Source organism: Microcaecilia unicolor, unplaced genomic scaffold, assembly GCF_901765095.1.
Source record: "Microcaecilia unicolor unplaced genomic scaffold, aMicUni1.1, whole genome shotgun sequence".
Classification (NCBI taxonomy): domain Eukaryota; kingdom Metazoa; phylum Chordata; class Amphibia; order Gymnophiona; family Siphonopidae; genus Microcaecilia; species Microcaecilia unicolor.
Window position 1 is genome coordinate 185,195 of NW_021963012.1, and position 16,372 is coordinate 201,566.

The 16,372-nt window shown below is 45.0% G+C and overlaps 1 protein-coding gene across 2 annotated transcripts in view; it reads left to right on the plus strand.

Moving 5' to 3' along the window:
- Nucleotides 1-16,372, plus strand: part of LOC115458730 (tyrosine-protein kinase Fyn) — a 123,528-nt gene that overhangs the window by 99,718 nt on the left and 7,438 nt on the right. For both annotated transcript variants that reach the window (XM_030188554.1, XM_030188555.1), the window contains exons 9-10: nt 5,010-5,086; nt 5,166-5,319. In XM_030188554.1, the coding sequence (XP_030044414.1) occupies nt 5,010-5,086; nt 5,166-5,319 (231 nt within the window). The remainder of the gene's footprint in view (nt 1-5,009; nt 5,087-5,165; nt 5,320-16,372) is intronic.

Sequence of the window (16,372 nt, forward strand, 5' to 3'; positions counted from 1 at the left end):
AGTTTTTTTAGGCTCAGTTACTTGCATCCTGTGTATAACCTGTTGCAGTAATCTCGTTGGGATAGTATTAGAGTTTGGACCAAGAGCCGGAATGTGGATATAGGGAAGAAGTTCCTGATTCTTCTTAGTTTCCAAAGCAACCTGAAAGCTTTTATGGTGACTGCTGCAATCTGATCATCAAATGTCAGGTTTTGGTCGAATGTCACGCCTAGTATTTTCAGGTTTCATTCTAGGGGGAAAGTGACTTGGCCGATTGTGAAGTGTCTGCAGGTTGATGACTGGAAAGGGCTTGACATAACTAGGAATTTAATCTTTTCTTTGTTTAGTTTTAGTTTGAATGTTGAGGCCCATGTCTCCATGATGTCTAGGCTACTTTGGACCATATATATGATGTCTGTTAGGTCTCCTGAGAAGGGGATATAGATTGTGACGTTGTTGGCATAAATATGTGCTTTTAGGCCGTTGTATTAAAGGTTGCTTCCAAGAGGAGCCATCATGATGTTGAATAGTGTTGAAGATAGAGGAGATCCTTGTGGTATACCACAGCCTGGGGACCAAGGTGGAGATACATGGCTTGGCTGTTTTGACTTAGTATGATCTTGATTTGAGAAAACTGGAGAACCATCACAACTCTGGCTTGCCAAGTCCTATGCGATCCAGGAGGCAGATGAGAGTGTTGTGGTCCACTACGTCAAAGGCGCTGGGTAAGTTGAACTGAAGTTCTAGGACTTTATTACCTTTGTCAATCTCCAGTTTTATGTCATTTACTAAGGAGATGAGTATTGATTCTGTGCTGTGGTGTGGTCTGAAGCCTGATTGGGAGTAATGCAGGATCGAGTATGCCGATAGGTATTCCATCAACTGTTGGGTAACCAGTCCTTCTATGACTTTGACTAGCAATGGGATGGAGGCAACCGGTCTGAAGTTGGTGACGTCATTTAGCTTGATTAGGGTGTTTTTTGGGATGAGGGTCAGCATTATATTGCCTTTCGTCACAGGGAAGCTCACTGTTCATAAGGAGAAGGAGATGTATACGGTTAGTAAGTCTGTGAACCAAGCTGGGGTGTCTCGCAATAGGTAGGAGGAGCATTCGTCTAGTTTACAATGAGATTTGGCATATTTCCTTAGGGAGTTGAGGACTTCTGTTGTTGTAGGTATGGTGAATGAGTTCCAGGATTTGTTGGTGTGTGTGGTTTCATATTGGATTTCCAGGGAGTCTAGGTAGTTTTCTAGGGGTATGGAGGGAGACTGGCTCTGATGTTGGCCAGTTTTTTTTTTTTTAAATATGTGGCTAGGTTATTTGCATTAGGTGAGTTGGCATTTGAGGTTGTCACGTTTCGTGTGTTCAGGAGGTTATCAACTAGTCCATATAGTTTTTTGATGTTGGGTTGGCCTGAGCCTATGTAGGTGTCATAAAATTTCAGTTTTGCTTGGTTGATGATCTTTTGTAAGTTCTGATTGCTTGCTTCCAGATGGTCTTGTTTTCTAGAGTAGGTTCTTTGATGCATTTTCTCTCAGTTGCCTACAGTGCTTTTTGACGGCGAGTGTCTCACTGTTGAACCGTGGAGAATTTTTGGTTGTGCGTTTGGATTTCATTTGCAGTTGCAGTGTCATATAGAGTGCCTTTGCTTAATTGGTCTCCAGAATTGAGGAATTCCATTGAATCTGATGGTGGCATGTCGAAATTTTGGTCCAGAAGTTGGTGGGTAGTATCTTTCCTCTAGAGGGGAGCTTGGGTGGTCATGCTGTTATTTTCCTGTGTGTGTCTTCCTTTCTCTAGTTGAGTGTAAAGTTGAGTTTGCTGTGATCCAATCATGGGACAGGTATCCATGAAGTGTGGGACATCTGTAGGTCATCCTGGTTTGTGTATTTGTAGGTGAATAGGTCGAGGAGATGGCCTTAGCAGTGGGTTGGGTTATTATAGGATAAGGTGAGGTCCCAAGATGACAACTTCTTGAGTATAGGGATCCTTTGGGTCTTCCAGATGGAGATTGATATCGTCTAGTAGTAAAACATTAGAGTATGATGCACTTATGTTCGCAATGAAGTTGGTGAAGTCATCTCTTGTTTAGGCCCAGCTGCCCGGTGGTCTATAGAAAAATGTGCAACACAGGTTGTCCGCTAGAGCAGGGTCATTTATGATGAATGCGAGTATTTCTAAAGATGATGTAATGAGGTTAGAGATCTTGGTTACATTAAGGGATGATTTGTATATGACAGCTAGACCTATACCTTTTTTTGAGGGCCCTGTCAGGTGGATGATTTTGTAGCCCTGGGGACATAAATCATTTATTATGGGATTCTCACTGTCACGGATCCATGTCTCTGCAATCAGAGCTAGTCCTAGGTTTTCCATCCATGATCTTATGATTTCCCATTTGTTAGCCACTAAGCGTGTGTATATGTAGGCCATTGGAATAGGTAAGTAGAAATGCAGATAGTAGTCCGTGCGGGTGGTAGTTATCAATTGGTGTTTGACAGTATGTGGGCTTCTTTGGTGCTGTTTTAGGATTCTCACTCTGGTGGTTTGGTAGAAAGAGTGAGGGTAACGGATATATAGGTGATCTCTTACTCCTTGCTCTGTATTCATGGTTGTTGGTTCAGACCCCAACAGATAGGTGATAACCCTGGTGAAGTAGGATAGGGATTTGGGCTTGAGGGCTATGAGACCAGGTTTGGGCATTGGATAATCATGAGATCAGTAAAAGGTATAGGAGATATCTTTGTAGGGATGCCATTAATATTCTGGTAGCTAGTGGTTCTTCTATGCTGTTGTGGGGGTTGAGTTTACCTTGGCTTCCTTATGTAGTTTGTGATGTTCGTGGAGTTATCCACAGTGATCACCTATTTTCCCTGATGGGCCTGTAGGTTTAGGTTAAAACATATCTGTGGTGTACTGTTGGGGATGGGGCAGTGTGCTGGTTTGTGCGCAGGTGTGGTTAGATAATGGGTGAAGAGTGGTTGGTGGGTTAAGAGGTGAAGGGACTTGCGACTGAGAGCTCTAGAGGTTTGCGGCCTGTAGATGGTGAGGGGTAATGGGATTTGTGTTAGAAAGATTGAAATTAAAGAATTTTGCAGTGTCCAACTAATCTCCCTTGTTTGGGGTCCACTGGCAGAGTGAAGATTCTGGTGTTGTGTAGGTATTGGCCTTATCACTGCTGCCACAGGCTGGGCTGGGTCGTGATTCTAGGATCTGTAGCAGGCTCAGTCTACTTTTCTTGGGAGTTGAGTTTTTTTTCTATTCTATTATCCGGCTGGGGGTAGGAGTGATTCGAGCGAGCATGGTTCATGCATTTGCCTTGTTTCTTCAGTGTTCACTTTCCCTCTGGCGTTCTTGGGTTAGTCAGCCATCAGCGTGTACTGCTGCAGCTATTCACGTGGGTACCACCACTGGTAGGGCTGCCTGCACAGATGTCGGCTCGGTTGGTGGTGTTGGGTTCACTCAGTCACACGTGCAAGAACTTCTGAAAATGGGGTGTGTACTTTTCAGGGGATCCCAGAGGTTGAATAGACCATGCCGGGATTCGACAGCAGTTGGCCTAATCACGGTGTCTAGGGTCATGAGGGTAATGGTTCAAGTTCTCCGTTCTTCAACTATGTAGCCCCTTACTGCCACGTGCATGTGGCTAAAGTGCCTTGTCTCACTAGCGCTACGGCTGTACAAGCCAGGATGAGGCCGGATCATTTGGCGCAGCTCCCAGTGGTCTGATGAGGGGTGGCTGCAGCTTCTTGGATCCTCGGCTGGTCCAAAACCTCTCTCCCGGTTGGGTTCAAGGCTCTCGTCCTGATCCAGACACTCTCATGACTTGCTGACGGCCCTGGGAGGAGGCTTGGATAGACAGGGCTCAGACTCTTGCTGTGAGTGCCTCATGGGTGTTGGTGCCGATGTGAGGTGGCAGTATGTGCAGGCCTGATGGGCTGGAGGTAGCGGTTGTTCCGCATTGCCGCCCAATCCAAACCTCACATTAGGGCGGAGGAGCAGGTCTTATGATTCTGAACAGGATCGATTGGAGGCCTGTTCGTTGGATGCCACGAAGGCGGGTTTATTCAGCGGGGTCGTAGGAGCTGACCGTGATGTAGCTATCTAGTCGGCGTCCATTTTCTAAATGTTCATTGAACTGTGCAGATTAAATTGTATTTATTTAATGGGATTTATTAACTGTCTTTATGAAGAGGAGAGGAGTTGCCAAACCAGGGGAGTAGAACCATGGGTTGTCACCACAGGAGGAGGCCAAGGACAGGAACATGCACTGGGCATATGTGAGGACTCAGGGCACCAGTGAATATAGAGTTACCTTATCCCCATTGTTTCCAGGATTTATGCCCTCTGCTTGCTCCCTACCCCCCTGCTCCCACATCTGCCTCCTGCCTTACCACCCTCTCCCTCCCCTGCCATCCTCCACACCATCCTCCCCTGCCTCCCTTGCTTATACATGTGCTGCTCCTTTAAAAGTGTAGGCCTGGGGCAGCTCAGGGGAAAGCTGCAGAAGGAGTTCCTTGGAGTGGAGGCCCAGCATAGCTCAATATTATATCAGAGATGGGGAGGAAGCAGAGGTTGAGCAGCAGAGCCCACATTTTTATTGTCTCCACAACCACTGCTGATTCCTCTTCCCTCCCTGTGCCGGCACCACAAAACTCATGTTCAAAACTTGTGGGCTGCCGCTTTCAGTAAGCTGCTCTTACTGCTTTGCAATTGATTTTTGATTTCTTGCAGTCTTTTTCTGGGTATTGAAGTTAAGTTGACTGGTCTGGAAGTCCCTGAGTCCTCCTTTTCCTCTCTTTGAAGACAGGCGGATTTGCTCCTTGTTCTTTTCCAAATCTCTGAAACCTCGCTCCCCCCCTCCCCCCATTTCCCAAAGATAATTACCCAGTGATAAGTTGTGAAGCCCAAGGGCTACCCATTTTTTTTCCAACATCATCAAAACTTGTAACAGATTTACAGAAAAAGTCCATCTAGGGCTCCTGGAACCTGCTTTCTAAACTGCTGCCTGTGTTTGCTTTCTGTTCAGGAAGTTTGCTAGATTTTCTGAAAGATGGAGAAGGGCGAGCCCTCAAGTTACCCAATTTGGTGGACATGGCAGCTCAGGTAGGTGCAGACATCCTTCTCTCCACACAGGGCCTGAGAGTCTTCCTTCACCCTAAGCATGCTTTGTCTCCCTCTGCAGGTGGCAGGGGGCATGGCCTACATCGAGCGCATGAACTATATCCACCGGGACCTGCGCTCCGCAAACATCCTTGTAGGGAACGGCCTCATTTGCAAGATTGCAGACTTTGGACTGGCAAGATTGATTGAGGATAATGAGTACACCGCACGGCAAGGTAATGAATGCAAAGTGTATTGGAAAGTCTGAAAATCATCAGTGCATCTAGGGTGATAAACTTGGCAGGATAATTAACTTCATATGTCTGTCTACAGGGGGTTTAATTTGAACTCTGACACAGAATGCAATGTTCTCCTGACATTCTCAATGTACCTTGGGAAATGTAGTTGAATAGACTGCATTTTCTATTGTAAATATAGCCACCCAGACTGTATTACAAATAGTGCTCAATAACTTGTAATTTTTATGCTGTTTATTATTGTATATTCCGCTGACTGTATGAAATTTTATTGGATTTTTTCTTTTCTTTTATAATTTAATTTTGATTATGTAAACTTCTTAGATGATTTAATTTGATGAGCAATAAATCAAATAAATGTGAAACTTGATTGGCAGATCAGAAATAGGATCAATGATTATAAATGATGACACACTAAAAAGATACTAATCCGCAAGCGAACCTTTTCCGGAGACGGGAAGGTGGTAGAACTAGAGGACATGAATTGAGGTTGAAGGGGGGCAGACTCAGGAGTAATGTCAGGAAGTATTTTTTCATAGAAAGGGTGGTAGATACGTGGATTGCCACCCCCCCCTCCCCCGTGGGAGGTGGTGGAGATGAAAACGGTAATGGAATTCAAACATGCATTGCATAAACACAAAGGAATCCTGTTTAGAAGGAATGGATCCACGGAATCTTAGTGGAGATTAGGTGGTGACGCTGGTAATTGGGAAGCAGAACGGTCTACGCCCTGATCGTGACTGAATAGATAGGGATGGGCTGGAGTGTAAATTTTAGGGGGTTTTGACGTTAGCTTCAGAACTTAGTACAAGAACAGTGCTGGACAGACTTCTATGGTCTGTGCCCTGGGAATAGAAAGGACAAATCAAACTCGGGTATACAAATAAAGTATCACATACCATGTAAATGAGTTTATCTTGTTGGGCAGACTGGATGAACCGTACAGGTCAATCAGTAGCAACATTCCATGCTACCAATCCCAGGGCAAGCAGTGGCTTCCCCATGTCTGTCTCAATAGCAGACTATGGACTTTCCCTCCAGGAACTAGTCCAAGGCTCTTTAAAACCCAGATACGCTAACCACTGTTACCATATCCTCTGGCAACGAGTTCCAGCATTTTAACTATTCGTTGAGTGAAAAAATATTCCCTCCTATTTGTTTTAAAAGTATTTCCATATAACTTAATTGAGTGTCCCCTAGTCTTTGTACTTCTTGAAAGAGTAAAAAATCAATTCACTTTTAACTGTTCTACATCTCTCAGGATTTTATTGACCTCAATTTTATCTCTTTTCCAAAAGCAATAGACAAATGTAGCAGTAGAAACATTCAAATAACAATACAAAGTAGGGCATAGTAATAACCCTTACAATGACAACACAAAACGTATTCATTTCATTTACACTAATTTTTAACTAATGACAATTTCAGTAAAGCAGTACAGACTTATTACAGGGGTGTAGCTACGTGGGGCCAAAGGGGCCTGAGCCCCCGTAGATTTGGCCCTGGACCCCCTGCCGACGACCCTCTCGACCCCCCTCCCGCTGCCAACCCGCCATCGCCGTCTGCTACCTTTGCTGGCTGGAGAACCCCAACCCCCGCCAGCCAAGGTCCTCTTCTTCCTTCGTTCTGTTTCTGAGTCTGACATCAGCAAAGGTAGGCAACGGCGGGGAAGGGTTGGCGGCGGGAGGGGGGTCGAGAGGGTCGGCGGCGTGGGGGTCAAAGTTAGTTGTGGCAGCGGCGGCAGGAGGGGGGGATTTGGCAATGGCGGGGGGGGACTAAAATGTACCCCCTCACATCGGGCTCTGGACCCCCCTCCCATCGAAGTCTGGCTACGCCCCTGCTTATTATTACACCGCAATTTGATTATTGCAATGCCTTCGATATAGGTATTAAAAATATGAAAAACACCTCCCTGGTGTGTCTGTCCCAGGAATAATAATACAAAATAAAAGTGATGTGAGTGGAGTGCAGGGGCGTAGCCAGACAACAGATTTTGGGTGGGCCTAGGCAAGAATTGGGTGGCACCAAGTATTCTCTCTCCCCACCCCGCCCCCCCCCCCAAAAAAAAAACAAATTATCTCAGCTTGTGGGAAAACCCTTCTTTCTACCTTGGAAGCAGGCATGCACTGAAAACTGAGCATGCGCAGGTGCCGGTGTCGTGGAGCGTTTTTCAGCTGGCGGAGCTTGGGATTCCCACCAGTTACCACTAAACATGTGCTATTGTTGGGTGGGCCTGAGCCATAAATGGGTGGGCCCTGGCCCACCCAAGCCCACCTGTGGCTACGCCAGTGGACCCTCAGAATTATTCAGCCAAACCAGTGGTTCAGAGAGCCACATTCCATGAAGATGTTTCAAACAGGCTCAAGTAAACATCAGGAGGTCCTATTCACTTTTGTGTGTCCGTCAACCCCATGAAAAATAGAAAACAACTCAAATGACACAAGTCCACAATTTCTCCAAAGAGACTGAGCAGCCATTTATGTATTCCAACTAAAACTCAATACAGAAAAAACACACTGTCTCATCCCAATACAATACATGCAAACCCACAAACATTAACACCCCAGGATACACCTGAAAATTCTTGGAGTAACAATCGACCGTAACCTATCACTAGAGAGCCAAGTGAAATCCACCATAAAGAAAATGTTTTTCTCAATGTGGAAACTCAAACGCGTAAAACCATTCTTCCCGAGGGAACTATTTCGTAACCTGGTACAGTCCGTGGTATTAAGCCAAGCAGGATACTGTAATGGAATCTATGCGGGATGCAAGGATCAAATCATAAAGAAACTTCAGACCGCCCAAAACACAGCAGCCAGGCTTACATTTGGAAAAACACGTTTTGACAGCGCCAAATCACTCAGAGAAAATCTGCACTGGCTACCAATCAAAGAACGCATCACCTTCAAAATCTGCACAACTGTTCACAAAATTATTTACAGCGAGGCACCGGAATATATGACAGACCTTATCGACCTGCCAACCAGAAACACCACAAAATCTGCACGATCATATCTAAACCTCCACTACCCAAGCAGCAAAGGACTCAAATACAAATCCACCTATGCAACCAGCTTTTCCTACCTAAGCGCACAACTATGGAACTCATTGCCAAAAGCAGTAAAAACTACGCTCGACCACCTAAATTTCCGGAAAGCACTAAAGGCAGACTTGTTCAGAAGAGCATACCCCACCGACCCAACATAAAAATACCGGTCACTTGCGACACAACATAACCAAAGACCATAACGGACATTACCTGACTCTTCTTCCCCCGTTCCCTCCCTAAGTTCCCCCCAATTGTACATGTACCTCATTCTACCATAATATCACTTTGTATTCATTCATACCATGTATTTGTTCAGACCGGAATCGGCTAATGCCATTAACGGTTATATGTAAGCCACATTGAGCCTGCAAAAGGTGGGAAAATGTGGGATTCAAATGTAACAAATAAATAAAATAAAATTGTTATTTGAAGATACAGTAGTTGATATGGGTTCAGTCGTCTATGGTGCTCTAAATTCATTCACCAGAAGAGTTTTATTTACTGAGGTATGTTTGACATCCAGGGAAGGTGATTCAGGTAAATGCCAGAGTGGCATCAAAACCAATCGTTTTTCAACTCAGAGATCAACAGTTAAGATCCGTCTCTTGATTTATCGAACTTTGAATGGTGAAGTACTTGATTATGTGAACGAAAAGGGGCCTTTTTATTAAGGTGTGTTAGATTATTGTGGCTTAACGGAGAAAAACAGTGGTAGCCCTACCATTAGGCCACCTGAGGCAGGGGCCTCAAGCGACACTCTCCAGAGAGAAGCACTCACCCCTTGCCTTCCCCACATTTACCTTATTTTTTTCTTTTCCAAAAGGCGGCAGTGGCAGTGATTCCCATAGGCTGCCCTGCTTCCGGCACTGGCCTCTTCTCCCTACTGTGGCCCGCCTCTTGACGTAACTTCCTGTTTCCTCAGAGGCGGGAAGATGCTGATGCAGGTGGCACTGTGGCAGGGCAGCCTATGGGAATCTTTGCATCTACTGCCTTTTGGAAACGACAAAAAATAAGGTAAATGCGAGGAAGAGGGTTGAGGAGGGAAAGGGGAGAAATGCCAGACCCAGGGCGGGCGGGGGTGGCATCTCATCCTTGCCTCAGGCGGCAGATTGCCTTGGGCCACTGCTGCAGAAAATTAACACATGGTAGCTGCAAATCTAACGTAGCACTTCTTGGAACATACATGCCTGGCATTTCCCAGTTCAGGTCATGCATTAATATTTGCATTAGCAAGCAGTACTCAGGTTGCAGTTAGTGTGGAGGCACCGGATCTCCAGCCCTCCCTGAACCTGGGGGGATGGGATCGTCGGGGGGGACCAGAGGTCCGCCGGACCTCCAGCCCCCCCCCCCCCCGTCACTCGCTTGGAGGGAGGGAGGGAGAGGGTTTGGCCCTTTGACCATTTTCTCCAGCCCTCCCTGAACCTGTGGGGGGGTCATCGGGGGGGACCGGAGGTCCGCCAGACCTCCAGCCCCCCCCCCTGTCGCTCGCTTGGAGGGAGGGAGGGAGAGGGTTTGGCCCTATGACCATTTTCTCCAGCCCTCCCTGAACCTGGGGGGGGGGGGTCATCGGGGGGACCAGAGGTCCGCCGGACCTCCAGCCCCCTGTTGGCAGGTTTGCTTTGGGGGGGGAACAGGGGCCTGCCAGCATGCAACTGCATGCTGGACAGGGCTCACCATTCCTCCCCAAAGATCTGCAAGCCCTAACGCCTGAGCTCTTTCATTAAAACTTCAGGTCCATGGGTCAGTTTTAGCAGATGATGTAAAAGGTGCCGGTACTCAGTACCCCCAAGTACCCCCTCAAAAAATGTGTGCTTATAACTAACAGATGCGAAGTAGTGATTCATCTGATTTTTTTTGTACCCACTGCTTACATAGTAAGCTCAAATTCATTGTTGAGCGTCCCAGATTTTCAGACTATTCTGAAGTCTGAATATTACTGCTGTCTGGATAGTTTTTTATCTGCTCTTATCCCAACCCAAGCCTGGCCTACAAAGATATGAACAGTATCGGGCCGTTTAGCAATTTAAATAATGCAATATTATTCATCTGTTTCTTGAAATGCAGCTCCCAGTCACTACATGATTACTATTGCCTATCAATTTCTATATTGATATCCCTGCAGGCAAAGCTAATTATCAAAATGAAACAAAATTTATTGATCAAAACAAAGTCCTTCCATTTCCGTTGGATTCCACTTTACTTATTGTGATGGAGGTGGGCCAAGGCCATGAAAACGGCTTTGCCCCTTCTTTCAATGACATCCTCAGTTTGCTTCCATTGTTTTTCCAGAGAGATTGGATTTCATTTCATTGATGGGTCCCAACAAAAAGAGGCTAAAAAACCCCAAACACAGTGGGGGTGATAGTGTCTGGGGATCTCAAGGTGGAGAATCAATGTGTCAAGGTGGTGACTGTTGCATAGAGAAAGGCAAAACCAGCAGAAGAAAGGAGGCGTTAATGCCCCTGTACAAGTCATTGGTGAGGCCCCATTTGCAGTACTGCGTCCAGTTTTGCAGGCTGAATCTCTTCAAGGATATTAAAAGACTTGAGGTAGTTCAGAGGAAGGCGACAAAAATGGTACAGGATTTGTGCCATGACATATATGAGAAGAAACTGGAGGACTTCAATATGTTTACGCTAGAGAAAAGGAGAGAGGTGGTATGATACAGACATTTAAGTAGTTGAAAGATATTAAAATTCAAACAAACCTCTTCCAGTGACGTAGGGGCAGTAGAACTAGAGGACATGAATGGAGGTTGCAGGGAGGGAGACTTAGGAGTAACGTCAGGAAATGCTTTTTCACAGAGAGAGCGGTGGACGCCTGGAAGACAAACAGGACAAATATGAGATAAGGGAATTACTAAGGTGGGAATGATAAATGTTCTAGGCCCAGCAACACTTCCTGTCTGTCCCCCCCCCCCCCCCCCCCCCCCCGCCCCGATCCATTAGACCAGCACCTCCATCTCTCTATCCCTGTTTCCAGGGCTGCCAAGAGGGGAGGCAAGGAGGGCAAACTTCCCCGGGCCCAGGCCTCCAAAGGGGCCCAGCACCGGGGTCTCGCTCTCCTACTCCTGACGGGACCCGAGTGATCAAGTCCCCACAGGAGCAGGAGAGAGAAAAGCTCCAGCGCCGGGCCCCCCTTGGAGGCTGGGGAGGACCCGGAGGACTGCAGGTCTTCCTCCAGCATTGCTGTTCTGCCCATTGCTTGCAAAGCGGCTGTTTTTCCTCTCAGGCGTTCATGCTTGGTTTCAAAACCGATCATGCCCTGAGAGAGGTACTGAGGAGCTGCAGAGTGAATGCACTTATAGGTCAATAAGAGGAGTTTGAACTGTATGCGGAAACGGATAGGAAGCCAGTGAAGTGACCTGAGGAGAGGGCTAATATGAGCATAACAACACTGGCGGAATTTTGAACAGATTGAAGAGGAGTGAGATGGCTAAGTGGGAGACCTGTGAGAAGGAAGTTGCAATAGTCTAAGCGAGAGGTGATAAGAGCGTGGATGAGGGTTCTGGTAGTGTGCTCAGAAAGAAAAGGGCAAATTCTGGTGATATTATAGCGAAAGAAACGACAGGTTTTAGCAGACTGCTGAATATGTGCAGAGAAGGAGAGGGAGGAGTCGAAGATGACCCTAAGGTTACGAGCTGATGAGACAGGAAGGATGAGAGTGTAATCCACAGAAATAGAGAATGGGGAAAGAGGAGAGATTGGTTTAGGGGGAAAGATAAGAAGTGCAGTCTTGGTCATGTTTAGTTTCAGATGGCGCTGAGACATCCAGGCAGGAACGTCAGACAGGCAGGCAGATACTTTGGCCTGGCTTCCTGCTGAGATTTCTGGTGTGGAGAGGTAGATCTGGGAGTCATCAGCGTAAAGATGATACTGAAAACCATGGGATGAGATCAGAGTACCAAGGGAAGAAGTACAGATGGAGAAAAGAAGAGGTCCCAGGACAGATCCCTGAGGAACACCAACTGACAGTGGGATAGAAGTAGAGGAGGATCCACTAGAGTATACACTAAAGGTACTGCCTTTAGTGTATATTCAGACTGCCTTGGGGCTTTGGGCCTTCCCTGAGATGTGTCCTACCCTTGCAGAAGCAGAACGTTGCATCAATGAGGGCTGGACGCGTCATAGGGAAGTGTGAAGCAGGCTGATTTAATTGATGGAGTGCTGCTACCAGCAGCAAAGGGAAAAAGTCAGAAGGCTTGCAGAGAGGGAGGGAGATGGACAGACACTGGAACAAGGATGGAGGGGGAAAGAGAGGTGCTAGACCCAGGGAGAGTGATGCAAGCAGACAGGAGATGGGGGGAAGAACGGGCAAGAAAGAAAAGGTGCTGGTACAAAAAAAGCCCCTCATCCATCTCTTTTCCAGGCTGAAGAGCCCTAACTTCTTTAGCCTTTCCTCGGACAAGAGGAGTTCCATCCCTTTTATCATTTTAGTCGCTCTTTTTTGAACTACGGCGACCAGAATTGAACACAATACTCAAGGTGCGGACACACCATGGAGAGATTCAGAAGCATTATAATATTGATGGTCTTATTTTGCATCCATTTCCTAATAATTCTTAGTATCTTGTTTGCTTTTTTGGCCGCAGTCACACACTGGGCAGAAGATTTCCACATATTGTCTGCAATGACACCCAGATCTTTTTCTTGAGTGTTGACTGCTAAGGTGGACCCTAGTGCATCACTTTTGTATTTGTCCATATTAAATTTCATCTGCCATTTGGATGCCCAGTCTTCCAGTTTGCTAAGGTCTTGCTGCAACTTTTCACAATCCATTTGTTTTAACAGCTTTGAAAAGTTTTGTGTCATCTGCAAATTTAATCATTTCACTTGTTTGTTCCAATTTCCAGATCATTTATAAATAGGTTAAATAGCACTGGTCCCAGTACAGATCCCTGCGGCACTCCACTGTTCACCCTCCTCCATTGAGAGAAATGACCATTTTACCTTACCCTCTGTTTTCTGTCCAATAATCAATTCTTAATCCACAGAAGGACACTGCCTCCTATCTCATGACTTTTTAATTTTCTCAGCAGTTTCTCAGGAATTTTCTCAAAAGCTTTCTGAAAATCTAGATACACTACATCAACCGGCTCTCCATTATCCACATGTTTATTCACACCTTCAACAAAATGAAGCAAATTGGTGAGGCAAGACTTCCCTTGGCTGAGTCTGTCCTATTAAACCATGTTTATTTATGGGTTCGTTATTTTATTCTTTATAATAGTTTCCACTATTTTATCCGGCGCTGACTAATTTCCCGGATCACCCCTGGAGCCCTTTTTAAAACTGGCGTAACATTGGCCACCCTCCGATCCTCAAGAACTATGGACATCTTTAATGACAGATTACAGATCTCTATCAATGAATATCTGGGGGGGTTTGAGCCAGTTAAGTCAGTTGTGGCTAAATTTAAACAACTGATTGCTGGTGGCAAAGTATACTTCTCCTCCAATTTGACATGTCCAGCGTATTTGATATGGTTAACCATGACATCTTACTGCATCTTCTTGAATATTTTGGGATTGGCGGAAATGTACTTAGATGGATTAAAGGTTTTTTTTATCTCACAGATCATATCAGGTGAAATCGAAGTCAATTATTTCATCTTCTTGGAAAGCTGTCTGCGGAGTCCCTCAAGGATCACCGCTATCGCCAACACTCTTCAACATAATGATGATACCATTGGCTAATTCCCTGTATAATCTAGGCTTAAATCCATTTATTTACGCTGATGATGTTACAATATATATACCTTTCACACAGGACTTAACTGAAATCACCAATTTAATCAGGCTAGGCTTGAATACAATGGATGCATGAGCTAACTCATTTCAATTGAAATTGAATACTGAGAAGACTCACTGCCCCATCCTATCTTCTCAACACAATAAGTACAAACCCAAAACTTTAAATATCCCTAATTACTCACTACCTATCTCGAATAGCCTACAATTACTTGGTGTCACAATTGATCGGAACCTGACACTGGAAACCCAAGTGAATTGCAGCACAAAGAAAATGTTTTACTCAATGTGGAATCTTTTCTTCCCCGAGATGTTTTTCGCAGTTTGGTTCAATCATTGGTATTAAGCCATTTGGATTACTGCAACGCAATCTATGTAGGATGTAAAGTACAACTAATTAAGAAACTTCAGACCGCCCAGAACACAGCAGCGAGATTGATCCTTGGCAAAGCAAAATTTGAATCTGCCATACCCCTTTGCGAAAAATTATACTGGCTTCCCATTAAAGAACGTATTGCTTTTAAGATCTGTGCCTTGATTCGTAAAATTATCTACGGATACATGTTAAATCTAATAGATCTACCTCCCAGAAATAGCTCCAGTCTTTCCCGTTCCTGTCTTAACTTACATTATCCAGATTGCAACGGCCTCAAATACAAATCTATCTACGCATCCAGCTTCTCCTTCATAGCCACATAGATTTGGAATGCACTGCCCAAAATTTTAAAGTCAAATCAGAACTATCTAAACTTTAGAAAACTTCTGAAGACCTCCCTGTTCAAGAAAGCTTACTCCACAGACGTAACCTAATCCACTTCTCCTGGTCACACCAAAACTCTTGGACATTATCGATCTTCTACTATCCTTTATTACCTGGTTGTTTAATATGTTATCTATATGATTCTGTCCTATTATTACATTGTTTAATTGTATATTAATGAACTGTAATATGTCCTTTGGTACTTTGTAAGTCACATTGAGCCTCCAACTAGTGGGAAAATGTGGGGTATAAATGTGTTACATAAATAAATAAAATATTCAGCGCTTTCCCGCATATGCCAAGCTGCTTAAAGATATAACTGTTATTTATGCAGCCTGACTTCACTGGTTTACTTATGCAGTGAGGGGCTGAATATTGGCACTTAACATGACTCCATCCCTTATCCACTTTTGAATTTGGCGCCTTACCAGTCTTTTACAGTGAAAATAACATAATATAACAAAGACCCTCTCCCCTTACATAAGTACGTACATAAGTATTGCCAAAGGTCCATCAAGCCCAGCATCCTGTTTCCAACAGTGGCCAATCCAGGTCACAAGTACCTGGCAACATCCCAAAAAAGTACAAAACATTTTATACTGCTTATCCCAGAAATAGTGGATTTTCCCCAAGTCCATTTAATAATGGTCTATGGACTTTTCCTTTAGGAAGCCGTCCAAACCTTTTTTAAACTCCGCTAAGCAGCCGCCCTTACCACATTCTCTGGCAACAAATTCCAGAGTTTAAATACACGTTGAGTGAAGAAACATTTTCTCCGATTCGTTTTAAATTTACTACATTGTAGCTTCATCGCATGCCCCCTACTCCTAGTATTTTTGGAAAGCGTAAACAGACGCTTCACATCTACCCATTCCACTCCACTCATTATTTTATAGACCTCTATCATAATCTCCCCTCAGCCGCCTTTTCTCCAAGCTGAGGAGCCCTTGCCGCTTTAGCCTTTCCTCATAGGGAAGTCATCCCATCTACTTTATCATTTTTGTTGCCCATCTCTGCACCTTCTCTAATTCCACTATATCATTTTTGAGATGCGGTAACCAGAATTGAACACAATATTCAAGGTGCGGTCGCACCATGGAGCGATACAAAGGTATTATAACGTCCTCATTTTTGTTTTCCATTCCTTTCCTAATAATACCTAACATTCTATTTGCTTTCTTATCCGCAGCAGCACACTGAGCAGAAGGTTTCAACGTATCATCAACGGCGACACCTAGATCCCTTTCTTGGTCTGTGACTCCTAACGTGGAACCTTGCATGACGTAGCTATAATTCGGGTTCCTCTTTCTCACATGCATCACTTTGCACTTGCTCACACTACCTCCTATCCCCTTCCTCTCCCTGAAGTAAGAGACAAGGTATTTATTTATTTATTTATTTGTTACATTTGTATCCCACATTTTCCCACCTATTTGCAGGCTCAATGTGGCTTACATAGTACCGTAAAGGC